Source organism: Callorhinus ursinus, unplaced genomic scaffold (genome assembly GCF_003265705.2).
Source record: "Callorhinus ursinus isolate GAN/ISIS: 27379988/994484 unplaced genomic scaffold, GSC_fseal_2.0 scaffold42, whole genome shotgun sequence".
NCBI lineage: Eukaryota > Metazoa > Chordata > Mammalia > Carnivora > Otariidae > Callorhinus > Callorhinus ursinus.
In genome coordinates this window covers 8,803,949-8,830,765 of record NW_027397104.1, presented here as the reverse complement: position 1 = coordinate 8,830,765, position 26,817 = coordinate 8,803,949, and the positions used below count along the sequence as shown (strand labels likewise).

The following is a 26,817-nucleotide window of genomic DNA, read 5'->3' as shown; positions in this document are numbered from 1 at the left end:
AATTTCAGAATGTTCAATATCCAACGATAGGGATTCCAAAAAGAGATAACAGGGGACAGAGCAGAGAGGACAAAGAAATAATACAAGAAAGATTCTCAAAAGTGAAGGACCTGAATGTCTAGATTCAATGACCTCACAAAGGTGCCAAATGAAAGGCACTTTGAGACAGAGATGCATTGTGAAAATCTGTAACATCAGAAATAGAGACGATCCTAAAAGCTTACAAGGGGACTAGAAGTGTATCTCACAGAGAAGACGGGAAATCAAAACAGCATCAAATTTTTCATTTAACACCATACACTAAAGGCCAATTGAGCAATGCCTTCAAAATTCTAAGATTAAATGGTTTTAACACAGGATTTTACATCTAGCGAAATTAACAACCAAATGTAAGGATAGAATAAAGCCATTTTGTAATATACAAATATATTTAGCCCCTATGTCACAGCTTTCTTAAGCTACAAAAGTTAAGTTAAAAATGACAAAAATATGAGAATTTTTTCTAGGAAATATATTGGCAAAGGGGAATCCAGGGTTGTTGTCTGACATTGAGAGAGAGGTGAGTATGTTCTGCCTATGCAAGGGAGAGCAAGCTGAGTAACTGATAACCAGAGACAGACTGTGATGCCCTGCCCTTTATGTGCATGACGTCAGGCACAGCCAATGATGCACACATTAGTTAACAGTATGAATGGTGGCTGACACTTTCAGGTATATGCTTTTAAGAGTCAATGCATTATTAATCACATTGCCCTTTCACTGCTACACCAAACTCCTGAAGCACATAGAAAGAGAAAGCCCCCACCAGCCTGGGTCCCTGAGAAACTCCAAGAGCAGATTCCCCTCCCTAATCCATGATGAATATATGAGTGAGAAATACTCTTGTGTGATGACACTGAGATCAGGGAAGTGTTTGTTACTATACCATATCTTAGCCTATTCTGACTCATTATGTGTTAGACTATTTGAAAAATGTTATAGGCATTTAGGAGACTTCCTGCAACCCTTGTAAAATATCAGTTACAGTTATACAGAAAAATATGGAAATGAAAAAAAAGCAGTCACTATCTTTAGGAAAAAACAATTTTTTACCTGCATAGGAATATAATTTAGGAACTATATATGCATTGTTTATATTTAAATAGACATTCCCCAAATTTTGTTACCTACTCTGCTCCAGAAAAATTTTAAGTGACTTTCATAAACATATACAGTATAATAAAACTAAAAACAAGTAGAAAAGCAAGTAGGACAAAAGGAAAATAGTATTTGTATGTAAAATACGAAGTTGTAAACAGGTGCTGGTGTTGGGCTAACCTTTGCTTAGTGATACTAAAAGACATAGAGTCCTTACATGTGCCAGACACCATAAAAAGTACATTACATTCCACAAGAACCCCAGGAACTAAGTGCTATCATTCCCATTTAACAGATGAGGAAACTAAAGTTCAGAGAAATGAAATGATTTTAATCTTTAAAATGAAAAATAAATTAGTCAGGAAACAGTTACTGGAACAGAAAATATCTTCTGTGTATCTGTAAAGTATTACCCATGCTTAGTCATAGGGACAAAGACCAAAACAAATTACTGTACCCATAAAAATGATTACTGTATTTGAATATTGAAATCAAAGTAAATTTTTCCATTTATGTGAAAAGTTGCTTTTCAAGTAATTAAAAATTTTTAAAAAATCAACTTAAAAGCTTATGCATCATCAGTTGTTCTTTAAACTCAAATGTCCAGAAGAGTAGTAAATTTAACCATTTGATTTTATATTAATACATTATTCATGAACCAGTCTAAAAAGAGAAAACCGTAAGTTATCAGGAAATGGTTAATTTTTAAAAACTTTTTTCTTTTGGATAAACTTATTTCTCAGATAATAATAATTTACTTCCAAAAACTTATACCATATATTTCCTAATGGATAATAGTGAATCAAGCTGAATTTACAAAATAAGTTTGTTTTTAAATCTGTGGGAACAGGAGGTTCTTTCATAAGAAGAATTAGCTACCAATCTTGATAGCTGTAATCAGGAATGCTCTTTATATTCTCTCAGAGATCATTGAAACATATAATTCAAGAGAAACATTATTTTAGAGAGCTCAGAAAGTTTCTTAAAATTTCTTTCAAGATCAGGCAGAAAGAACGAATAACAAGATAAATCTCTTTCAATAAGTATAGGGAGCATTCAGCTTTGAATAGGTAGGGGAGAAAAGCCTTAAGATATCATATAATGCAACATATTACTTAGAATCACAACTTATAATGTAACTGGGAAGTGTTATACATATAATACCAACTAAAGGTCAGTACTACTTTACTATGTAGAAAATAAAATTTGGGCTAGAAAACTGACCAAAAAATGACATAAGATTGTCAATCATTAATTTCTTCAGCTATACTCACTAGCATGCTATGGGGTGTCAAAAAAGGAAAAAAAAAAAGCAAATAACATTTGGCTTCTAAACCATCAAGCAAATTAACAAAATAACAAAATATTACCTTATGATAAAGCAGAAATAAATCAGGCAGGAAAAAAACCCTACAAAATTGAAGCAGTATTTTTTACTGTAGAGATTTCTATGAGGTCTTATAATACCTTAAAAGATCAAGACAAACATGATTACATAAAAACTGACTTTCACATTACAAAAAATGTGCAAAGTAAAAAAGATAACAAACTGGGAAAAAATTTGTAGTTTGTATCAAAGGCTTAATAACTCCAATTAAGGGCTTCAAATATGGTCAGTAACCCTGTATTAAATGGGCAAGAGTTTTTAATATAGTTCACAGGAAAAAGAAGGGTAAAAATCCCTTCCATATATGAAGATGCTCCCCTCCATGAACAGAGAGATGCAAATTTCACTTTTCACTTATCATTTTGGCAACAATCTAAAAATCTGACAACATACTCCATCAGTGAGGGAAATAGGGACCCATATGATGTTGTTGGAAATGCAAAAAAAGTTACAACATCTAACGAAGGGATTCCCTAATACCTAATAAAACTACATGGATATTATACCTAAGTGACACTTCCAAAAGAAGGAAATGACATATATACAGAGAGACTGATCATGGCACTAACTGTACTAGCAAAAGATTGAAGATTCAGATGTCCATCAATACGGGACTGGTTGAATAAGCTAGAATCACCATAGTACAGCTAGCTAAACTGAATAAAAATGCCACTGTAAAAACGAATGCAGAAGATTTCTATATAGTATAATAAAGAGATCTCCAAGGTGGTAATATTATCAAGCAAAAAGAGGAAGGGCAGAAAATTTCATATAGTATGTTATCTGTTTATCTTTTACATATAAAGGGACAATATAAATATACATACATATCTGCTAACAAAGTTAAAAAATATAAGGAAAGGAATAGTGCAAAAAGGCAATACAGACTAAATCTAGACTTCTTTGAATATACCTTGTTGTTTTTCCTTTGAACTACATATGTTTTATAGAATTATAAAACAAGATTAGGTTTAAAAAACTCCTGTTGAGCACCATTCCAGCCCAAACTGAGGTTTCTAGTTATTACTGCGAACCGAAAAAACAAAAGCAAAAACCACAGAGCTTCTTGGAGTAACAGCTGATTTCAGGTCTAGAAGCAGAAATGCATAAAGTGAACCTGAAACATTCTGTAGTACCAAAAGCAAGGAAGACTGCTAAAGGTCTTATCAAAAGCCCACAGGGGCCAATTTAAAGAGGTGTCCAATGGCCAAATATGGGACAATTTGAGAATGAAAAAGAAAAAAAAAAAAGATGCTAGGAAACCTACTCATTCTGAAACTCAGTAAAAGAGCATTTATCCTGCCTTCCTTGTATAAGTCTCCCAAGTAACCAAAGAATTGATATGAGAAAATTCTATATTAAAAAAATGCCAGCTATTAAATGCAAAAATAATGGTAGGATTAAATGATTTTGCAAATCTTAATGAAATATTAGATCTGTGTGTGATCATCAACACATGCTAAAAACCATTACATAAAAGACTGATGGGAATTTAAAATGAATGAATGATACAACACTTGAACCTACTAATTTATCTTAACATCACAGAGATATTAAGTGCCTCTTAATGTGCTACATCAGAAAGTGCACAATACTACCTATAATGTGTATTTGCCAAGAACTTGAATCTGAATCTGATTAAGCTTCTAGATCTAGTAGCTTGTAAGACACACAGGGGATTGAGGAACATGTAAAAGGAAACAATAAGGCTTAAATAAGCAAAGTTCAGATTGTAGGAAATCCTACAGGATAAATAAGCTGGTTTCAAATACAGAGGGGCAAAAAAGGGAAAGAAACCCATAGATTAAAAGACATGTGGACCTTAGTTGGGTCACAGTTCAAACACACTGTAAAAAAAACTTTTATGAGACAACTGAGTGTAATTTGAGCCTTCAGGGGATACTTGATAGTAAGAAATTAGGTTTCATTTTAGGCATAATGATTATTAAAAAAAAAGATAATTTGTATTTTTTTTAAAGATTTTATTTATTTATTTGAGAGAGAGAGAATGAGAGATAGAGAGCACGAGAGGGAAGAGGGTCAGAGGGAGAGGCAGACTCCCTGCCGAGCAGGGAGCCCGATGCGGGACTTGATCCTGGGACTCCAGGATCATGACCTGAGCCGAAGGCAGTCGCTTAACCAACTGAGCCACCCAGGCGCCCCGATAATTTGTATCTTTTGGAGGGATCAACAAACTATGCCTATGGGGCACCTGTTTTTGTACCATGTACAAACTAGGAATGGTTTTTACATTTTTAAGTGATTGAGAGAAAAAAATTGAAAGGTATTTCCTGATATGTGAAAATTATGACATTCAAATTTCAGCGTCCATAAATAGAGGTTTATTGAAATACAGACATGCTCATTCATTTATTTATTGTCAGTGGATGCTTTTGTACACAATGGCAGAGTTGAAAAGTTGTAAAAGTGACCATATGGCCTGCAAAGTCTAAAATATTTACTATCTGGCCCTTTACAGAAAAAGTTTTCCAAACCCTATTTTAGAGCTACATATTGAAGTATTTACAAATGAAATAGTAAATTGGAAATTTCCTTTAAAATAATGTTGTGGAAGAGGGGGTAGATGAAAACAAGATAGGCCATGTGTTGACAATACATACAACGCTATGTAAATACATGGGTGGAAAAGAGCATTATTCTCTTTTATATATAACTCATTATAAAATAATGTGTTTCTACTCTCATATACATTCCAAGACTTCCTTAATAAAGTTTAAAAAGTCTGTATCACTGTGTATTAAAGATTTCACATACACACACACAAAACATCTTAAAAAATTTTTAAGGGAATTAAGTTTAAAGTGTTGATGGGCCATCCTACTTGGTTACAGATCATATTTGTTACACATAAGTACACAGACTGCACTGATTAATAAGCATATCATTTTATAACAAAGAGCTGTTAAGCCACACACAAATCCAGGAACATCAGACAATCAGAAATATAAACAAATCACAGAAAACAATATTCAAAAGTATTAAATATTCTTCAGTTCTGATACCAAGGCCCTAAACACATTTGTTCTCAGTCTTCGATTTGCTGCATAAATACAGATATAACAACCAAAAGATGAAGATATACTTTTAGTCCTTCCTAAGCATAGTAATTCCTCGCACAAAATAGTTGAAAAAGCAAAACCACAAAGTATATTAAAATTATATAGCTTCTTCCTTTTATAACTTTATTTTTTTTACATATAAAAGCATGTCAACCTTTACTGATGACAACAATAAATCTGTAACAAAGAATTTACAGAATGATGATCCAGAAAGGTTTTCACTACCAAGCCATATCCACAGGTAAAACAAACGTAATAAATAGCACAGAATGCATATATGAATTTTATTTTCAACAGGATGAAACTTCTTCATATAGAAAAAAACCAAAGCATTATACTCACCAGTATTCTTATGACCTTTCAGTATATAAAGTGGTGCTGGACTTTCCAGTGAGAAAATGCAAATATTGTGGTCATTTCCTCCAGTGGCAATTAGTCCATGAGGGTACATGTCACTTGAAGGTATGATGCATACACAAGATACAAAATTGGAGTGGCCACTCATACAGTGCATTTCTGTAAAGCCCCTGTTAGGACTAGAAAGATATGGTAATTAATAAGATATACATTCGTCCCCTGATTTAGCATAGGACATGAGATGAATTGTCAAAGTACTCGTTTTTTTTTCTTTCATTGAGAAAAGTATGTTAATTAATAGAAAGAATAAGGAAGGAAAGGGAGGGAAACGAGTATCATAAATGGCTTTTTCTCATATTCCATCTTTATTTCTATTCATCCATGACTGTTACCCTCAGAAATCCCTAGTGAAGTGAAACATTCATGCAATTAGGATAATGGAATCTACAATCAATAAGCCTTAAACACATTGCGGATATTTTCACACTATGAAACATTAACTTAGTACCCATTAGTATAGTATGTATATCTAAGTAGCTAGACTATCAGTCATTTTCAATATGCAAACTACGGGAATACAGGGATATAAAAAATGACTGCTCTAGGGTATTAATACCTATTTTAGGATTAGAAAGATTATCAACTTCTGGGGCGCCTGGGTGGCTCAGTTGGTTAAGCATCCTACTCTAGATCTCAGCTCAGGTCTTGATCTCAGGATCATGAGTTCAAGTTCACACTGGGCATGAAGCCTACTTGAAAGGAAGGAAGGGGGACACCTGGGTGGCTCAGTCAGTTAAGTGTCTGCCTTTGGCTCAGGTCATGATCCCAGGGTCCTGGGATCAAGTCCCGCATCAGGCTCCTTGCTTGGCAGGGAGCCTGCTTCTCCCTCTGCCTGCTCTGCCTGCCACTCCCCCTGCTGTCTGTCTCTCTTTCTCCCTCTTTAATAAATAAATAAATAAATCTTTAAAAAAAAAAAAAAAAGGAAGGGAGGGAGGGAGGAAGAGAAATTATCAATTTGTTTTATTCATCAGTCACTCAGCATCATTGCCTTACCTAACAAGTCAAACAACAGATTACAATATACTATGTGGAAGGCAGTAAGTTAGCTGCTGGGAGTGATATAAAGAATTATATCCCTGACTCAAGCTAAATGAAAAGTTTACAGTGTAGTAGAAGGAGACAAGACAATTGCATATAAAAGACTCCCAGATAAACACAAATACACACACATTTCAAAGAAAAGCATAAACTCACAAGACCAGGGGGAATGAGAAGAAAAAGAACCAGGAATACAGCTTTGAATACTGAAAGCTGGGTTGAAAAATAATAAAGGCTATAGGAGACCTGAGAAAACTGAGTTCTAAGCAGGCATTAGACAAAGTAGAGGACCAATCTACCAATGAATCCCCAAAAAGCTCAAGAATATTAGCAGCACAATCTAGAAACAGGGACAAAAAAGAGCAGGAACTACTGAAAATCTTCAGAATCAGTTGGAAGCTGAATCATATGAAAAAAATCTTCAAAGGAAGTTATTTGGTAGTAGCTATTTTTAACTCATCCACTTTATTTTTTTTTAAATGTTAGAAAGCATTTTATCAACAGGCCTAAAGAAATCCAAAAGATAAGACATGTTTAAAAAATCTATTTTATATAAACCACTAAAACTACTTATTTGTGACTCTTAGCACTTCCCAGTATAGATGTTTATGTGCATCTTTTTTAGTCATTTATGAAGTTCTGAAAGGCAAAATCCAGATCTAGTCTTCTTTATATCTCCCCAAGTTCCTAAAACAATGTTACATGTGGTAAGCATTAAATATTTCTTGAACTGATGAAAAAAATACTTAATACCAGTGTTAAGGGGGGGGGGGGGGAAGGCAGCTACATACCCCAGCCAGACAACTGCCCCTCTTGCACCAAGGAAAAGTCTGAACTTTTGCTCTTTAGAAAAGCTGAAAATCTTTGACTAGGAGGACACAAGCCATAGTTGAGCCTTGGGGTATGAGGAAAGTGTACATTCACAAGGGCAATGATCCTCCAGGCAGGAGATCAGTCCAGTGAAATGGTCCAGCCAGATAACCCAGCCAGCGAGCCCCAACTGTGAGCTGACCCTCCCAGGAGCTTTTTAGTCCTCCACTCTTAACAATGAGCACAAAATAAGGATTACCAGACATCTGGGAAAGCTCTCTCCACCATGAAATATAGTGATCAAAATAAACAGACATGGGGAAAAAACCAATTTGAAGGAAACAGACCACTAAGAATAACTTAAAAAAAAAAAATCATCACTATCATTCTTAGAGCTAGAAGATATTGCAACCATGGAACAAGAAGATAATTTCACAAAAAGTCAAAGCAATTTCTGAAAGAATAGAGAGAGAGAGAGAGAGAGAGAATTCAGAAACAAGTTCAATATCTGAATTAAAAGTTCCAGAAAAATAGGACAGAGAAAATCAAGAGGAAGAAATCTAAGAACTGATTTAAGAAAATGTCCTAGAACTTACAGACATTAAAGGGCCCACTAATGGCCCTGAACAATGCATGAATATACACTGCTTTCCAGAGAGAAAAAAAATAATAGCTCAAGAATCAGATTGGCTTCAGACTACTCAACTGTAACATTAGAGGCTAGAATACAATGGAGCAATGGCTCCTTAATTCTGAAGGAAAATTATTTGGCAATTAGAACAGTACAAACATTTAAATTATTATTCAAGTAGGAAGACAGAATAAAATCATTTTCAGACTTGCAAGGTCTTAATACATTTATCATTAGTGCACTGTATTTCTGGAAGCTCCTGAAGAATATGCCCCAATAAAGCATCAAGAAAGAAAACTAACAAAGTAAAAGGACACAGATAAGAGAAATCTAATACAAGAAGCCCAAAAGAGGGAACTGTGGAGAGTACAACGAAGGGAGATTTCAGGATTTGTTGTGCACCAAGGTCAGAAAGTTTTCATTGCCAGGAAGATGAAACTATAAAATATCCAGGGTGTCTAAAGGTCTTGAGAAGAGATTTAGACAACTAGCAAAGAATATGAAGTTGAATTAGTGATAAATACATAGAAAATGAAGCAAATGAAAACCCAAAGCAGGGGACTTACTAGCTACAGGGAGATCATAAAATGGTTGAGGAAAAATTATCATAGCTTATTCCACAGCTCCAGTGTAAATAGATTTTATGCAGTCATAAAATACTGATTTTGTCTAAATTAAGGTTAACTATTAGGGTCAGAGCATAGAAAAGATGCATATGTGATGGGGGTTGAAAGGGTGAAGAAAGAGAGCTAAATTCTAATACTCCGTAGTAGGAATAGAAAATGCCTAAAATATTTTAAAAATAAAAAGAAATAGCAATAAAGCACTTTATGCATAGACGTGGAAGTAAAATACAAAAAATAAGCAGTTAAAAGAGAGAAAAATTTTGCCTCCAAGAAAAGGAAATTGGGGGTTGGTAAGAGAATGGTTCTGATTTCTCAACAAACCCCATGGAACCACTGGACTTAGGATCCAAAATGCTGAGTGTTTACATGAGGAAGAAGTCATTTCAACCTTGGTATGGTCAGGGAAGATTTAAAACACAACCTTAAATCTGAAGTTGCATCTTTCAAATATGGGTAGTTTTCTTTTCTTTTTTTAAAGATTTTATTTATTTGACAGAGAGAGCGAGAGAGCACAAGCAGGGGAACAGTAGAGGGAGAGGGAGAAGCGGGCTCCCCGCCAAGCAGGGAGCCTGATGCAGGGCTATCATGACCTGAGCCGAAGGCAGACGCTTAACCATCTGAGACATCCAGGCAACCCAAATATGGGTAGTTTTAAAAAGGCAACACAATAGTTGGTAAGAGACTTGAGAAATCCAGTTTAATTTGAAGTGGGCTTATAATAAGAGAGGTCTGAAGCAGTCTGAAACAATGGCATGTTGACTGGTTCAGTTCAATGTACAATCAAAAAATAATGTCTCCATTCTGAAGCGTCTTCTGAAAGCCCAGAGAGTTTCTGGATTTTCAATGGGCTTTTGCAAAAGACAGGTTTAGTATCTGGTTTAGTGCATCCTGGAATAGGATTATTTTGCTTCCCTAAAACTAAATTAAATCCCCCCATCATTCCCAATCCAATTGTACACTAACTACCCTGATCCAGAATTCTATCAACAATGTACATGGGAAAACAATTTTCATTTATTATTTGGCCACAAACACTTATAGCACTTCATTAACTTTATTAACATACCATGAAATAGAAATTGTCAGGATGTCAGCCTTGAGGACACTTTTTATATGGATGTAGAAGAGACTCATCAACCAGTGACTATGAGATGCCCTACTCTAAGTAGTTGGAAATGAGAGATAAAACAATCTTATCTCACTAATCACCCACTATCTACTCCTGTGCCTGGCACAATGGAGGCTCTCCATCAGCGTTAGCTGAATAAATTCACAAATGGTTTTGAAAACAAAATCAAAAACATGAGTTAAAAAAAAAAAAACACCACTTTTCAAATAGATGATTTCAGCCTCAAATTCCTGAAGTTCCTGAAAAATGCAAATGTTCCAGTGACTTAAGCGCTTGTCAATCTAGCAGAGTCCTACAAAACTCAACTATGACAGCAGGCATCCTTTAGATACTCCTTACCGCAATATTTATACCCTACTGGGTATATGCTTCTGCTTAACTCAATTTTATTTTATTTTATTTTATTTTTTTAAAGATTTTATTTATTTATTTGAGAGAGAGAGAATGAGAGATAGAGAGCATGAGAGGGAAGAGGGTCAGAGGGAGAAGCAGACTCTCCGCTGAGCAGGGAGCCTGATGCGGGACTCGATCCGGGGACTCCAGGATCATGACCTGAGCCGAAGGCAGTCGCTTAACCGACTGAGCCACCCAGGCGCCCAGCTTAACTCAATTTTAAGGATATAAGCTTAATCAGTAATTACACTCAAATACACAAAAAGTTATGTATTAGTGTTACTAAGTGATTTGGAATAACACAGAATCTTAGAGTTAAAGAGACCTTTAGAGATCATCTCATCCAATTCAATACAGGAGGTTGCTCTACAATATTTCTAGTCTGTTTATCATCATGTATTGGCTGCACTACAGCAAAAGACTCCAAACAGATTTCCACATTTATCCCTTTGCAATCCAATCTCCACCAGCACCTAGCAGAACTTCTCAAGAGGTCAATCAAATCATGCTGCTCCCTGCATGAAACTCACTGAAGGCTTCTGCTTACTCTTTCTCAGGGCACTCATACCATAGCATCTGGTTCCAGCCAACCTCTGTCTCCTGCCCTCACCTCACAGCTCATTCCCTCCTGCACAAAGGGACTTGCCACTTTAATCCAGGGTCTCTGTGCTTGATCCTCCTACTGTCTACAGGGCCCTTTGAATTCATCCCTCCTCATTCCTTGCTCCCATGACCAGGTCCATCTTGGTGTCAGCTTTAAAAAACAAAACAAAACCGAAACCCTCCTCGGAGGGGCTTCCTTCTTTAATATCCCTCCACTCAATTTTGTATTTGTATTTGCTTTTTTCATAGTACACATGCCAATGAACAATTATTTTACTTTTTTTCTGATCCGCCTTCCCTCCCAGATTATAAGAAAGCTCCATAAAAACAGGGAACTTGTCTGTTGTCTTATTCTTCTTCAGGATTGTAAACAAATAGGAGGCACTTAACCAACAGTTATCATCTGAATTTATGCATGGTTACCCAAACTCTGAGTTAAACCTCTATTGATGGGAGACTTACTACATAACAAAGTAAATCACCTCAAGATTTCTCTTTCTGAACTGAAATCTGTCTCCCAGATAATAAATTTCCTGTTACAACCAGACAAATCAGAACTGACCCCTTGAACATGATTTGGACCGGAGCTTAACCTTCTGTTCCTTGATTTCTCTTTTTGGTTAATCCCTCTGACAATCTTTTGGAAGACAATGGGCTTTCTCTCAAGAAAACAGCACACCCCCACACATCCATAAAACATGTGAGAAGTTTCATCTCCTCCATCTAGGCCCACTACAGACCCCAGACTAAGAAACTCTCATTTGAACAATGAGAACAGGAGCCAATGCAACTTTCTGCCACGCAATTTTTGAGAACTAAGGTTCTCAAAAATTAAATTTGAGGGAACACTACAGAGCAAATTCTCGGGAAAGAGAGGCTTTACTTCAATTACATGTCAGATGTTTCACAATGTTTCATTTAGGGGGGTGCACCTAGCATCAGTAAATTTTCCATCTAAAAGAAACATGGAAAATCATCGCCCAAAAGATAAGAGATTCGTCCAAGGTCACCCATCCGTTAGTGGTCAAGTTAGGACAAGAATGTACAACTCTGTTTCTCGAAAGCGGCGCTCTTTCCACCTAAATCTCACGGGTTTCGTACACTGTGCGCCCGGAGTACTAGTGCTCTCAGAACTGGGAGGGAGCGCGGACTGGAGTCAAGGCCGGGAAGAGTGCAAGCTAACAGCCGGGAAGAGTCCCTGTCTTCCCATCAGCAGTAGGAAGCTTGCAACACAGGCTGGGGTGGGGGGTGGGAGCCCCCGGACTCGCAGAGCTCACCTGTCTGGGACCCAGAGGCGGGTAGTGCGGTCTCTGGACACGGACACAAAGGCCCCCGGCGGATAGAGGCTGCATACCAGGCCCCGCACGTCCAGCTCGTGGCCCGGGAGCGAGCAGCTCAGCCGGTACCTGGCGGCGCCGCTCGCCATGGCCCTCGTCTGTCCGGCGCCCGGGGCCCAGGCACCGCGCGAGATGAGTCCGCAGGGGAGGCCGGGGGTGCGTCGGGGCGCAGCGGGCGAGGGGCCTGCAGGTGAGAGGCCGCTGAGGACCGGAAGAGCCCGAGAGCCGGTGCGGAAGGGCGACGGGGAAGGGGAGCGCCGAACGGGCCGAGTGACACAGCAACCCTGACATGCACACCGGAATTCATCATCTGTCTCAGCCCTCCATGACGCAAAGCGTGTGCGTCCCGGCTGCTGAGGCCCACGCCGAGATGAAGCTCGCTTCCCTCCCGCGCCTCGGACCGCCAGCCAAGGAAGGGCTAACGTCCGGCCGCTTCGCCCGATCGCCCCAGTCCAGATTCTTTCCGAGCCCGAGTCCACTCCGAGTCCTGGCTGAACTGCTTATTGTGGTACAAGATGTGGCCTGTGACTACAAACCCCACAATGCCATGCGCCAGGGGGACCTGAGACTCCGGGGCGCCGAATCCGGATATTTTTAAATCTTGATCCGAGGGGCTGCGCGCTCTCTTGTTGAAAAAGTTTGCTTCGGTCGTTGTGTCAGGGCAGCTTAGCCCCGATTTCCCCAAACCTACTCTGCAGTCTCCGGAGACTTTCACAAGCTAAACGTTGTTTTCTAGTTAAAACGAGAGAGCTAGGGACCAAGTTGTAATCAATCGTTTGCCTTAAATCCTGTGAACCCTAAGTTGCGTCCTTGGTACTCTAAAAAATTTAAATATATTATGTGTTAAGCAATTCTAAGATTTAGGATATTTCTCCCAACTGTGACATCTGCATACAGATGACAAATGGTGGGTCCCCCTCCCTTGTGTCTGAAGGCACTCAGGGAGAAATCTCCGTGTCAGTAGTTTCTCTCAGACAATTATTTTATTTTATTTTATTTTATTTTATTTTATTTTATTTTATTTTAATTTATTTATTTGAGAGAGAGAGAGATAGAGAGAGAGAGCACAAGTGGGGAGGAGAGGGAGTAGCAGGCTCCCCTCAGAGCAGGGAGCCCCACGAGGGACGAGAGACTCCATCCCAGGACCCTGGGATCATGACCTGAGCCAAAGGCAGACTGCTTAACCTACTGAGCCACCCAGGCGCCCATCTCTCAGACAATTCTCAATATGGAGTAGTTGGACAGAGGTTGTAGGGAAGGAAGTAATCTTTTTTATTTCTACCCTTCTAGGCTTTCTGTGGGGCGCTGTAACAAAAGACAGATTAACAAGAGAAAAACAAATTTATTAGCATGTATATGTCCTATATACAAGAGAAACTCAGAGGATGAGTACTCAAAGAGATGGCTAGAGTCTGGGCTTATATAACATCTTAACAAAGGAACAGTGTTTACAGAAGAAAAGAAAAGGACCTTAAGTCTTTAGAGGCAGCAAATTATGGAGAGGCAAATATATGGGGACTAATGGTAAATAAAGGCCAGTTAGTAAAGTTCGTTATGTAGATTCCTCCATCTAGTCTAGACTGACAAAGGGTCTAAAGTCTCCCATGACTAAATTTGTCCTTCCTGGTAGGGAGAGGCAAGAAGGGACAGCTTTGAAAATTTATGTCCTGCTTTTAGGCAAATAGGGGAATGTTAGCTTTTCTTGTATCTCCTTTTCAATTGCATTTAGCTCAAAATAATCCTTATATGAAAGTGGCATATTTTTGAGTGGCAAATGTTGCTACCATTCACTACAGTGACCAAAAGAATAATAAATGACCACTACAAATATGTTGGGCTCAAATGGGAGAATTACATAAAAATATTTTACAAACTTGATGTGAGAAATTAGCCACATGACATTATTTCATTTTCTATTGGATTCATTTTAAACTACTTGAAGGCAGACATACTAGAAAATAAATCTGGATATAAATAAAGTATGCAAGTTGGAAATAATGTAAAAAACGTTACAAGTCCAATATATATGTAAGTTATGAGTATAGCTGCAATCACATTAACTCTATAGGAAGACTGGAAGAAAACAAACGGCTACTTTACTAGAGAGGTGGGATTTGAGATGAAGTAGTTCTTACATTGTGTTTTTTTTAAAAACACTGATACTAAAATAGTTATTTTATCTTTTAAAAATTTTTATTGTTATGTTAATCACCATACATTACATCATTAGTTTTTGATGTAGTGTTCCATGATTCATTGTTTGTGCATAACACCCAGTGCTCCATGCAGAGCATGCCCTCTTTAATACCCATCACCAGGCTAACCTCATCCTCCCACGCCCCTCCCCTCTAGAACCCTCTGTTTTTCAGAGTCCATCCTCTCTCATGGTTCGGCTCCCCCTCCAACTTCCCCCTCCAACTTCCCCCTCTTCATTCTTCCCCTCCTGCTATCTTCTTCTTTTTTAAAAAAAATATATATATTGTATTATTTGTTGCAGAGGTACAGGTCTGTGATTCAACAGTCTTGCACAATTCACAGTGCTCACCATAGCACATAACCTTCCCAATGTCTATCACCCAGCCACCTCATCCCTCCCACCCCCCACCACTGCAGCAACCCTCAGTTTGTTTCCTGAGATTAAGAATTCCTCATATCAGTGAGGTCATGATACATGTCTTGCTCTGATTGACTTATTTCGCTCAGCATAACACCCTCCAGTTCCGCCCACGTAGTTGCAAATGGCAAGATCTCATTCTTCTTGATGGTTGCGTAATATTCCATAGTAAAAACTATGGAACGCTTCACGAATTTGCGTGTCATCCTTGCGCAGAGGTCATGCTAATCTTCTCTGCGTCGTTCCAATTTTAGTATATGTGCTGCCGAAGTGAGCACTAAAATAGTTATTTTAAGACAACTGTCCAGGGTGCCTGGGTGGCTGAGTTGGTTAAGCAACTGCCTTCGGCTCAGGTCATGATCCTGGAGTCCCGGGATCGAGTCCCACATCGGGCTCCCTGCTCGGCGAGGGGCCTGCTTCTCCCTCTAACCCTTCCCGCTCTCATGTACTCTCTCTCTCTCTCTCTCTCTCATTCTCACTGTCTCAAAATAAATAAATAAATCTTAAAAAAAAATAAGACAACTGTCCATATAATTCATCCTTTCTCACAAACTTGGATCAAAAGAACTCTGAAAGGAAGCTTCCAACCAAATGAGGAATAGAGGGTACCAGAAACGCATCTATACTTAATGTATACGCTGCGTAGTCCTAACCAGAAGGAAAACTACCTCTAATTAGAAGTACAAAGACTGTACAAGGCTGCCTACCACAAAAAACTTTAAAACAGTTTTTATTAAAAATGATAGCACGTATGAGGTGACATAGAATATAATAAAACCCGCTAGGAGTGAATTCAGTTCGGGGACACAATCGGACAGGTTGCTGTAACTATAAAGAACGCTAAAGTTTTCCAATGAAACGTTCTTTCTCAGCCAAGGCGCCGTTTTCTATTTCTACCCGAAAAGCACGGAGGTTTTCGGCCACAAAAATTAGCCCTCCAATCTCGCGAGAGCAGTTTACTCTCAACTCGCTTGTAGTTACCAGGGGCGGAGGCCGAAGATTGGCCAATCAGGATGAGGGCTCTCTCCCCGCCCCGCCCCCGTTGCCGGGATACGCAGTCACGCGGGGCCGCTAGTGGTTCGGTCTGAGAGTCCAGGAAAGCTGCGCGTGGTTGAGCGAGGAGTCGCGAGTGAGCTAACGGCTATCGAAATAGACTGGTGGGTTCCGCCGGGGTGGCGGCCTCGTGAAGAAGCTGGAGCTTCCCTGACCGCTGCGACCTCCCTCTTAACGCGACGGAGGAGGTGAGAAATCCTGGGTCTCATTTAGCCCCTCCTTAGTCCCTCGGGATCCGGTTATCTCACGTTGGAGAAGCTGGTCCGCTCCAAAGGAAACACAGCCGAACTTCTCCCCTCTTAGCTGTTCTCCTCAGCCTGCCGCCAGGCTAGGGAAGTCCGACTCCAGTCCCGCAAAGCGTGTGGAGAGACCTCCTCAGTCTCCTGAGGAAACCTGACAAGGCGAGACCAGAGAGAAGGATTCCAGAGCCTCAAAAAGAAAAATCACTGTGGGCTGAGAGATTTTACTCAAAGTAACAGATTCTGTCTCGTATTAGCAGCTCTCCACTTCTTCATATATGTTAAAATGGCTGGTTTAGGGAGGATAATGGTAGCAATAATCAGGAGGCAGATATTTTATATGTAGTGTCTGTAATCTTCACAACGGCTCTTTAAGGTACAGCTCATTGCTACACTTGGGTCCTACAGATGAGGAAACACATCCAGTGGGGGTTATATAGGGGTTAACTGTCAGAGCTAAAGTTTGTGTCACTCATTTTTCTGGAACCAAAGGCCAGGCTGCTTCTCTGTGTGAAAAACGGTGGAGATTGTGTGAATATTTGCGTGAATGACCCAGGGTTAGTGGCATGTTTGTTACTAGTGAGCCTTTTTATTTTACCTCGGGACTGGTCTAATGCTAAGCTTTTTCCAAGACCGTAAGGCAGTGACCATCAGGTGGAAATTTTGTATATTGTACATTTTCTTGAGGTTATCAGGAAAGCTAGAGTAATAGACTTAAATTTTACATTGGCAATAGTCATACCTCATTTTTCTTGAGCTTCACAGATACTGAGGTTTTTTGTGCTTTTTTGTTTTTGTTTTTGTTTTTTTTTACAAATTGAAGGTCTGCGGCAAACCTGCATCAAGCAAGTCTACTAGTGCCATTTTCCCAACAGCATTTGCTCACTTCATGTCTGGCACATTTTGGTAATTCTGGTGATACCTCAAATTCTTGTATTTGTTTAGTCATCTGTGAATAGTGATTAGGACTTGCTGAAAGCTTAAAAGATGGTTAGCATTTTTTAGCAATATTTTTTCACTAAGGTGTAAATTTATGTAAACATAACTGAAACAAAATTTAAGGAAACAATACCCTTCCTTTGTGCAGTGAACACTTATATTTTTTATTTCATGTTTAAAGTATATTGATCAGAACCTGCCAAATTGTTTTCACAAGCCACTAATAGGTCGTGATCCATAATCTGAAAAATGCTATTCTAAATTATCAGCCAAACTTATTTAAATAATATATTCTGAGGGGAATAGGAGCGGGCTGATAAACTGGGAGAGTATGAGTGAATTAAGGAACTGGTTTAAAGGGAGATATAGTGAGAATAAAGATGAGACGGGTATAAGGAGTGGAGATTAAGGTCAGAGAATGAAATATTTCAGTTGATACTGAGGTGAAACAATTCCAGGTGATGACAAGCTCCAGGTCCACCCACAGCTATGGATGACTGAAATGGAGTTGAAATAGTAACTGAAATTTAAGTCAGGGAACTGTGACCTAGAATGTTAGGTATTGAATCCATTATCCCCGTGGAAGTCATCCAGGACATTGGTGGAACTGAAATAGATTGAACTAGGTACAAAAGACTTTAGTGAAGATGGGGGGAGAGGTTAGGTGGTCCCTAGATAAAAGCAACCAGGAAAGATCCAAGGCAATAAGGTTGCACGCATTCCCTGGTCGTCAAAGGAAGAGAGTCTTGTTCATTTTTTTTTTTTTTTTTAAGATTTGGAAGAATAGTATTTTGAAAGTGACACTGGGGAGCAAGGGGAGTGTTGTACACTCCCTTTGCTTTGGATTTGTGGATTGAGAAGCTAAAACAGCCTTTACTACTGAAAGTGTTTTGGGGGCAAGCTGGGATTCTGTTAAAGAGTAAAATGAAATATTTGATAACAGGATTGAGACTATAAGGGAATGAATCATAGACCAAGAGCCCGGAGAAAAGAAAGGTGCTGGATATGTCAGAAAAGAGAAATTTTACTAGAATATGGGAAGAGCTGAAGACAGAGGGACTGGCATTTTGGTAAGAAAATAGGGAACTGAGGAAGGCATAGTATAATAAATGATTTCATGGTTCCATTCTAAATCTAACAATGTCAAATTTGAACAAAATGAAGCAGGTTTAGCCTTGTAGTGGTACTTGGAATGGCAATTTGCAAGAAAAGTTATTGTGGATTAAATATCTGAAGGAAAGCTATGTGGATTTCCAGTGTCTTGCTATAGAAGATACCAAAGGAGAATTGAACTTTCTTGTTTCCAAATAGTGGTTAAAGTGAACAAACAATGGCCAGTAATCACAAACCTTCAGCAGCTCGCCCTGTTTCACGAGGTGGAATTGGGTTGCCTGGAAGACCTCCTTCTGGACTACGACCCCCCTCAGGAAATATTCGAGTGGCAACTGGAGTAAGTTTTAAACAATTCTATTGAATTCTTGTGCGTATGACCTGGTAGAAGTTGGAAAGCCAGTCTATAATAATTCTACTTTGTTCTTTCTTTATTCTGTCAGCATACTATTATACATGATTTTTGGGGGGGAAATACCTAGAAGTATAAATGTGGGAGGATGTCTGAAAGACATTATTGAGAGAAGATGCCTGCTAATATTGATACTCAAATTTATTTTAAAGGTACAATAATTTAAGTGGTATAGTTTATTGGTGCCTGCATCAAATGAAATGGAATAGACAAGAAACAAAATTAGACAAACATAAGAACATAATGATTAAGGTGAAAACTTGAGAGCAACTTAAATTACCTTACAACAGGTTAATCTTAAATGAATTATGATATATCTATCATAATAGGCTATTAAGTAGTCATTAAAATTATTTTCAAAGAGTGAGGAAATTATATATCTTTATAATACAGTATTAAGTGTAAAAAGCAATGTGCCAATTGAACATAAAAATATACATTTATACATACATAAAAAGAAATTAATATGCCAAAATATTCATATTAATTTTTCTGATGCTTGCAACAGATGGTTTCAACTCCTTGTATGTCAAGCGTATACAGTAGGCTAATTGCAAACTAGAGATAATGGTGGGTCGTGTGTTTAATTCATAAGAACAGTAATTTTTGGCGGGAAAAATTTTGGTAAAGTCAGGTTTTCTTAAACTTTACAGATTTTTCTAGAGTTTCAAGTAATATTATCAACACCATCAACTTATATTGAAATGATTTTTCTAAAGTCTTCACATATATGGTACTGAGCTATTAAGAATTTTTATTTTGGTAAGAATTTATGCTTCCTAATGAAATATTTATGAAAGAATTTGGATACTTATTGGCCACCTACTCCATGCCATGTGCTTTACCCATTTAATGTTTGTAGTTTTTAAAATATTGGTGCTTGCTGGGGCGGCTGGGTGGTTAAGCGACTGCCTTTGGCTCAGGTCATGATCCTGGAGTCCAGGGATCGAGTCCCACATCGGGCTCCCTGCTCGGCAGGGAGTCTGCTTCTCCCTCTGACCCTCCCCCCACTCATGTGCTCTCTCTTTCTCTCATTCTCTGTCTTTCAAATAAATAAATAAATCTTTAAAAAAATAAAATAAAATATTGATGCTTGCTGTGAAACATACAAAGGAAAAGTATCAGAGTTCCGTCCTACCCCAGGAATAACTATTGTCAACAGTGTGATGTGTATCCTTCCAGACTTTTTTCTGTTCCTTTACAAACACTAGCACCATGCATATGAGATTGTATGATTTTAATATTCTCATACTTTCTAAAATGACCATAATACTATATACATTGTTGTGTATCTTATCCATTACCTTCAATAATATATTGTAAGTATATTTTCCTATAAATACATAAGTCTATTCATTCTTTTAAATGTGTGTAATTTTAATTTATACTTCTCTGTATTTTCATTTGGTAAAGTTTACCTAGGAAGAGATTTAGCATTCTCTTCCAAAGATCACTCAGGATAACCCTGAACTCATTTCATTTGAATTTGTGGTTAACAGTGTTTCTGTGTCCAGCATATTCTTTGGAATGTTTTACTGTTGCTGGCTCCACCAGTAATTACCAAGTAATTCTCAGAATCACTTCAGAATTATGGTAGCTGATAGGATTAGAGGCTACCAGCTAACAGTATTAAAGACAATCAAAATGAACGACAATGGTTATATATAATCCCTATCTAAAATGTCTGCTGCATATTTAATCTACTACTTTATTCTTTGGCAGAGAATGGGAAAAAGGGAAAGAAAGGATGGAAGATAAACAGAAGAAGGATAACTTGGAACAGTTTTGGGTGGTCTCATCCTTCCCAACCTATCCATGTTGTATGAACTGACAAGAAGGGAATCTTTTTTTCCCCCAAAGATTTTATTTATTTGAGAGAGAGAGAGAGAGAGAGCGAGAGAAAGCACAAGGGGGGAGGGCAGAGGGGGAGGGAGCAGCAGGGAGCTGGACGACCTGGGGCTCAATCCCAGGACCTGAAGGCAGATGCTTAACTGACTGAGCCACCTAGATGCCCCAAGAAGGGAGTCTTTTGTTCTTTCCTCAGAGTGTATAATGTTATATTGGATTTTGCAGACCGGACGTAGAGAATCATATAGAGTAATAGTATGAATGCTTGTTGAATGATGTAATCTTTAACACTTACTTGGCTATCTTGTGATGGAATTATATATGATTTCAATTTAAAAATGAAAATGTCTTCTTTTTTCATGATTTTGAAGGTAATGTATACTTATTGTAATGATGCTGAAAACACCAGATTGTGAAAAGGATAACATAAAAATGAACTATAATATCATTATTTTATATGAGGATAACAATTGTTACTGTTTTTTATATAATTCTCCAGACTTTTTGTTTTACGAAATGGAATTATGAATACTGTTTTATAAACTGGTTTTTTGTATATTACAACTTATTCAACCATTTCTTATAGTTAAATAAGGACAAATATGTGTATATTTAGTTCTTTTCCAATTTAGAGATGTTTTAAATAATGTCTCCACATAGAATTTTATTTATTTATTCATTTAACCTTCTTTTTCTTTTCTTTTTTTTTTTTTTAAAGATTTTATTTATTTATTTGAAATAGAGAGACACAGCGAGAGAGGGAACACAAGCGGGGAGAGTGGGAGAGGGAGAGAAACAGGCTTCCCACCGAGCCGGGAGCCTGATGCGGGGCTCGATCCCAGGACTCTGGGATCATGACCTGAGCCGAAGGCAGACGCTTAATGACTGAGCCACCCAGGCACCCCATTTAACCTTATTTTTCTTGAAATACAGTTGACATAGAATTAAAAATTTTTTGTAGAATTTTACATTTTAAAGAAATATGCTATTTAATGTTCACAGAATTTTAAATGTTAAAGAATTTTATTTAATATTTCAGATTTCAGAAATTCAAAAATTTAAGGAATATTTTACAAATTAAATAGAATTTTAATTTTGAAAATATTCTGTATGCAGTCTTAACAGTATAGTATTTTTCTCATTTACTAAAACTGGAATCATGTTTTTCATTTAGATGCCACCTGGAACAGCAAGACCAGGCTCTCGTGGCGGTGCCATAGGGACAGGAGGAGTTCTATCTTCTCAAATCAAAGTTGCTGACCGTCCTGTAACACAACAAGGCTTGAGTGGAATGAAAACTGGAATGAAAGGTATCTGTTTTAAAAAGATGAGTATATTTTATATAAGAAGTATTACAGGGGCACCTGGGTGGCTCAGGAAGTTGAGCATCTTGCTTTGGTTCAGGGTATGATCTAGCAGGGGTCAGCAGGGAGTCTGTTTCTCCTTTTCCCTCTGCCCCTCCCCCTACTTGTGCATGCTTTGTCTCTCTCTCAAATAAAGAAATAAAATCTTAAAAAAAAAATATTACAGTACTTTATTCCTAAATGAGAATTATAAAAAGGCTATTCAATTTGTATTCCTTGGTTCACAAGACTGTGGTTAGGGTTAAATAAAAGAATGAATGTGAAAATACATTGTGAACTAGAGAGTAAATGCATTTGTGAACTATTTTAATCTTCATTTTTCTGAACGTGGAATTTGTTATAACTTGAAGAAAATTGAAATAATTTGAAGAAAAGCTCAGGAATGAAAATTAGATTCTAGTACTACATAGAAATATTCTGAAATACTTTTTGATACAAAAATCACACTGTTAAGATATTTATGTATTTATGAGAAATGAGTCAAGAAGTGTTACTTTTTCTAATATTTAATGCTTCATTATAATATGTAACTCCCTAAGTAAGGAAATAAGGCTAATGTATAGATTTTTACTGCATCTTCCCTTGTGCCTCTGTGTTTAAAAAGGCATAATAGTACACTACATGTTATGATTCAAAAAATTGGTTTGTGATATATACAAATCAAAGCATGGCGAACTGCTTTATAATGAATTTTTTATTTTTTGTATTTGTGACAAATGACTTATCAGGGATGAAGATATTCTGGGAAAAAATTAATTATAAGATATTATACTACCTTGTATAATATAGTGTACCATGCCTTTGAGGAGAAGTTTTCTTCTACTTTCTTTCTACTTAGCTCACTGAATATTAAAAAACAATTGTTTAGAAATGCTTGCTTAATAATTATAAATATTGTGAAAAAGTGTCAAAATTGTATAATTGTTTAGTCTTTAAAAATGTATTCACAGAAATGTCTGTACATTTTATATTATTAAAAAATACTATAGATAATTTATCAAATATTTATTACTATATTGATTTCTCCTATAGAACAGAACCAATATCAGTTAAGATGGTTTCTACCAATATACTTCAGAGTCTTACAGGAGAGTTCTGATTATTACTACTATGCACTACTATCTGCTGTGACTTGTTCTTACCTGCTCTGGTGCCCCATTTCCCATTCTAACACATTCTCTCTCCTGAGCATACACCTCACAGTCAGTGCTCTCTACCCTTACTTCTTCCACCTTGCAGAGCACTTCATCTCTCAAGGTTTGGGACATTGAGCCTAGGAATATTTTCTTATTCCTACTGAAATAACTGAAATAAGATCATGTTTCTAAAAAAAGGTCTCTGAGACAAATTATGAAAAATCATAATCTCTTGCATTGAGAAATTCACAGCCTAAATCTGCACTGTCCATTATGAAAATCAATAGCTACATGTAGCTATTTAAATTTAAATTAATTAAAATTATGTGAAATAAAGATTCAGCTCTCCAGTAGCCTCAGCCACATTTCAAGTGCTCAGTAATCCCAAGTAGCTACTTTATTGGACAGTGGTGAGATAGAGTATTTCCACTGTTGCAGAAGGTTTTCTTGGATAACCCTGTTCTGGACTTTCTTAGTTTGCATTCGGTCAACCTGACCTGTAGAGTCTACTGTCTTAACAGCCCTACCTCTAGTCCCATTTTTGTGGTCTTTATTCAAGTTTCCATTATTACATGATGCTAAGATATTCTCTTTTCATTTCACCCTGACATCAAGAGTCACACACTCTACCGACTGAACCAGCCAGGTGCCCCGGTGTTCTTTACCATTTTAACGATTCATCTTGATTATCAAATTTATTGGGGCATAAATAAAGACTATCAGAATTGTGGAGTATAATTATGGTTGTGCTTTGGCTTGGCTATTTTGGTGGCATTTCCAAACTGAACAGTAATAATTAAAAACTTTTTTTTTTTTAGGTCCCCAGAGGCAAATTTTAGACAAATCTTACTATCTTGGGCTTCTTCGGTATGTTTTTTCCTATGTATGGTCATGAAGTTTTAACTCTGGTACTTATTAAGCTAGTTAGGTATCTTTTGCTTTCTAAGAATTATTTTGTGTTCTAATATAATTTCTAGTTAATTTGGCTGTGTTACAAAATATATGTGATAATACAGTTAGGCTGAGATTTTAAATTGTATATATTTGCATGTAGATGAGCTATTTATGTCAAGTTCACTATTTTTCATATAATGATAAGAATAATCTTTTATGTTTCTTTGACTAATTACTCTGAAATATATTATTCATACCACTGACATTTCACTAGTTGCATCTAATAAGAAAGGGAAAATGTGTATACTTATTTATGATATATTAACTAGTGTAGGGTTTTACATAAATGTGTATTTGGTCATTTGCTACAAATGTGACCTAATTTTAATTAATTTAAAAAGTTTATTATGTGGCTCTAAGTATTAAGCTCTAAACTGAGAACTTTTTTCTTATTCTCTACCTACCTTTTTCTTGCTCAGATATCCTACTATCTCCATTTCCCCATTTTACTTTGTTTTCTTCTTGGCTCATCATCTAGATCTTCTTTCTCTTTTACTTCCATTTCATTTAATCCATCTTCTATCATGTCCTAAAAGTTCTGTTTTCTTTCTCAGTTCTTCTGGATTCTTTCAATTCTCAATTATCAGGATCCTTTATGATTCTCAGACTTCTAGAAGGCAATAAAGAGAAATGTAGGTTTTCCCCATCAGTCCATTAAGGTTAGCATTAACCTAAACTAACATCAGCAAAAAAAAAAAATAGTGAGACCATCAGTTGTATAGCATCTCTTGATATCCAGCCACTTTTTAATTAAAAAAAGGAAAAGTTATAGAACTATTTTTCACTGCATTTCCGTGTTTCTTCAGTATTTGTGCTTCAGCATAAAAAAATAGTTCTAGCTATTTATGTAATTGTTTGATGCTATAGCAGTGGTTCTCAACTGGCAGTGATTTTGACCCCTAGAGAACATTTGGCAATTTTTAGACAGATATTTGGTTGCCACAGCTGGGGTTGAGGGATTGTGCTACTGACACCTTGACTAGGTATACTGTTAAACATCCTACAGTGCACTGCATAGCCCCTTCCCCACTGTCAGACTTATTCTTTAATGACCTAAAATGTCAATAGTGCTGCTTTTGAGAAGCCCTGTCCTAGAAGGTAGCAGGAGCTGTGAGGGTGACAATTAAGCATCTACTTCTGTCTAAAGGTTGTTAGTTTGACCATACTTACATTGTGGTCCTAGTTCATCTTAATGATTAGAGAATCTCTTTCAGTTTCTTATCAAAGTTGGGATATGCTTCATTCTTAGTTAAACAAGTCACATAAATTGTTTTTCTTTCTTTAGTGAAATTTCACAAAACCATTTAGATTGTTAACACATGAGAAGTTTGCTTTGTTTGACTAGAAAGACTCTTTTCTGGATTAGAAGTATTGCTAACTTTCTAATTTCTTCTCATTTAGAAGTAAAATAAGTGAACTTACAACAGAAAGTAATAAACTTCAGAAAGAGATAGAAATGTACAATCAAGAGAATTCAGTATATTTGTCATATGAAAAGAGGTAAGTAATTTTAGAGTTAAAATTATACAAGATCTTTTTTATTACTAAACAACATTTAATGTAACATATTTCAGAAGTTTAATACTGAATTCATAGTTATATATAATGTTTGTAATGCTCTTCTTATTTATGTGTTTATGAATATTTGTTTTATGCTTGCAGAGCTGAGACTTTAGCTGTTGAAATCAAAGAGTTTCAAGGACAATTAGCAGACTACAACATGGTATTTGCTCTTTTCTGAGATTTTTTGAATATTTTTATTGCTTTTTGCTACTTTAAAAATATATTATTTTAAATACCAAATAATACATGAATACCAAGCTTATGCTAAAAGATTGAAAACAGGGAAAGTGTACAGATTAAACTATCACTTTGCTTTTTCCCTCATTTCCCTCCCCAGAAATAATTTGGCTTAACAGATTGATATGTATTCTGCCAGTCTTCTTTTTTTTTTTTTTTAAAGAACAAGTTTTTTGTTGTTGTTTTAAAGATTTTATGTATTGATTTGAGAGAGACAGACATAGTGACAGAGAGCGTGAGTGGGGAGGAGAGGGAGAAGCAGGCTCCCTGCTGAGCAGGGCACCTGACGTAGGACTCGATCCCAGGACCCTGGGATCATGACTCGAGCCAAAGGCAGACGCCAACTGACTGAGCCCCACAATCGCCCAATTCTGCCAGTCTTCTTTTTTTTTTCTTTATTTAAACTCTAGTTAGTTAACATATAGTGTACTGTCAGTTTCAGAGGTAGAATTTAGTGATTCATCACTCACATATAATACCCAGTGCTCATCACAAGTGCCTTCCTTGATACCCATCACCCATCTAGCCCATCCCTACTCACCTCCCTCCATCAACCCTCTGTTTGTTCTCTATCATTAAGAGTTTCTTTTATGGTTTGCTTCCCTCTCTCTCTTTTTCTTTCCCCTATGTTCATCTGTTTTGTTTCTTAAATTCCACACGAGTGAAATCATATGGTGTTTGTCTTTATTGACTGACTTTATTGATTCGAGCTCCAAAGATGTCATTGCAAATGGCAAGATTTCATTCTTTTTTATGGCTG

At 37.1% G+C, this 26,817-nt stretch overlaps 2 protein-coding genes and 1 non-coding gene across 3 annotated transcripts in view; 1 reads left to right on the top strand and 2 right to left on the bottom strand.

Annotated features, from left to right (window-relative positions):
• Positions 1–13,297, bottom strand: part of PLAA (phospholipase A2 activating protein) — a 36,059-nt gene extending 22,762 nt beyond the window's left edge. Inside the window, exons 1-2 of the mRNA XM_025852965.2 lie at positions 12,529–13,297; positions 5,947–6,140 (exon numbers count right to left, since the gene is read on the bottom strand). Of these exons, the coding sequence (XP_025708750.1) occupies positions 5,947–6,140; positions 12,529–12,677 (343 nt within the window). The 5' untranslated portion in view covers positions 12,678–13,297. The remainder of the gene's footprint in view (positions 1–5,946; positions 6,141–12,528) is intronic.
• A 2,076-nt stretch (positions 13,298–15,373) lies between these two features.
• Positions 15,374–15,480, bottom strand: LOC112809686 (U6 spliceosomal RNA). Its single transcript, XR_003204643.1, has one exon. It is a non-coding gene; the product is annotated as a U6 spliceosomal RNA (small nuclear RNA).
• A 789-nt stretch (positions 15,481–16,269) lies between these two features.
• The window catches only part of IFT74 (intraflagellar transport 74), an 86,104-nt gene continuing 75,556 nt past the window's right edge, over positions 16,270–26,817 (top strand). The window contains exons 1-6 of the mRNA XM_025853011.2: positions 16,270–16,443; positions 18,745–18,883; positions 21,978–22,113; positions 24,122–24,170; positions 25,659–25,757; positions 25,920–25,980. Of these exons, the coding sequence (XP_025708796.1) occupies positions 18,764–18,883; positions 21,978–22,113; positions 24,122–24,170; positions 25,659–25,757; positions 25,920–25,980 (465 nt within the window). The 5' untranslated portion in view covers positions 16,270–16,443; positions 18,745–18,763. The remainder of the gene's footprint in view (positions 16,444–18,744; positions 18,884–21,977; positions 22,114–24,121; positions 24,171–25,658; positions 25,758–25,919; positions 25,981–26,817) is intronic.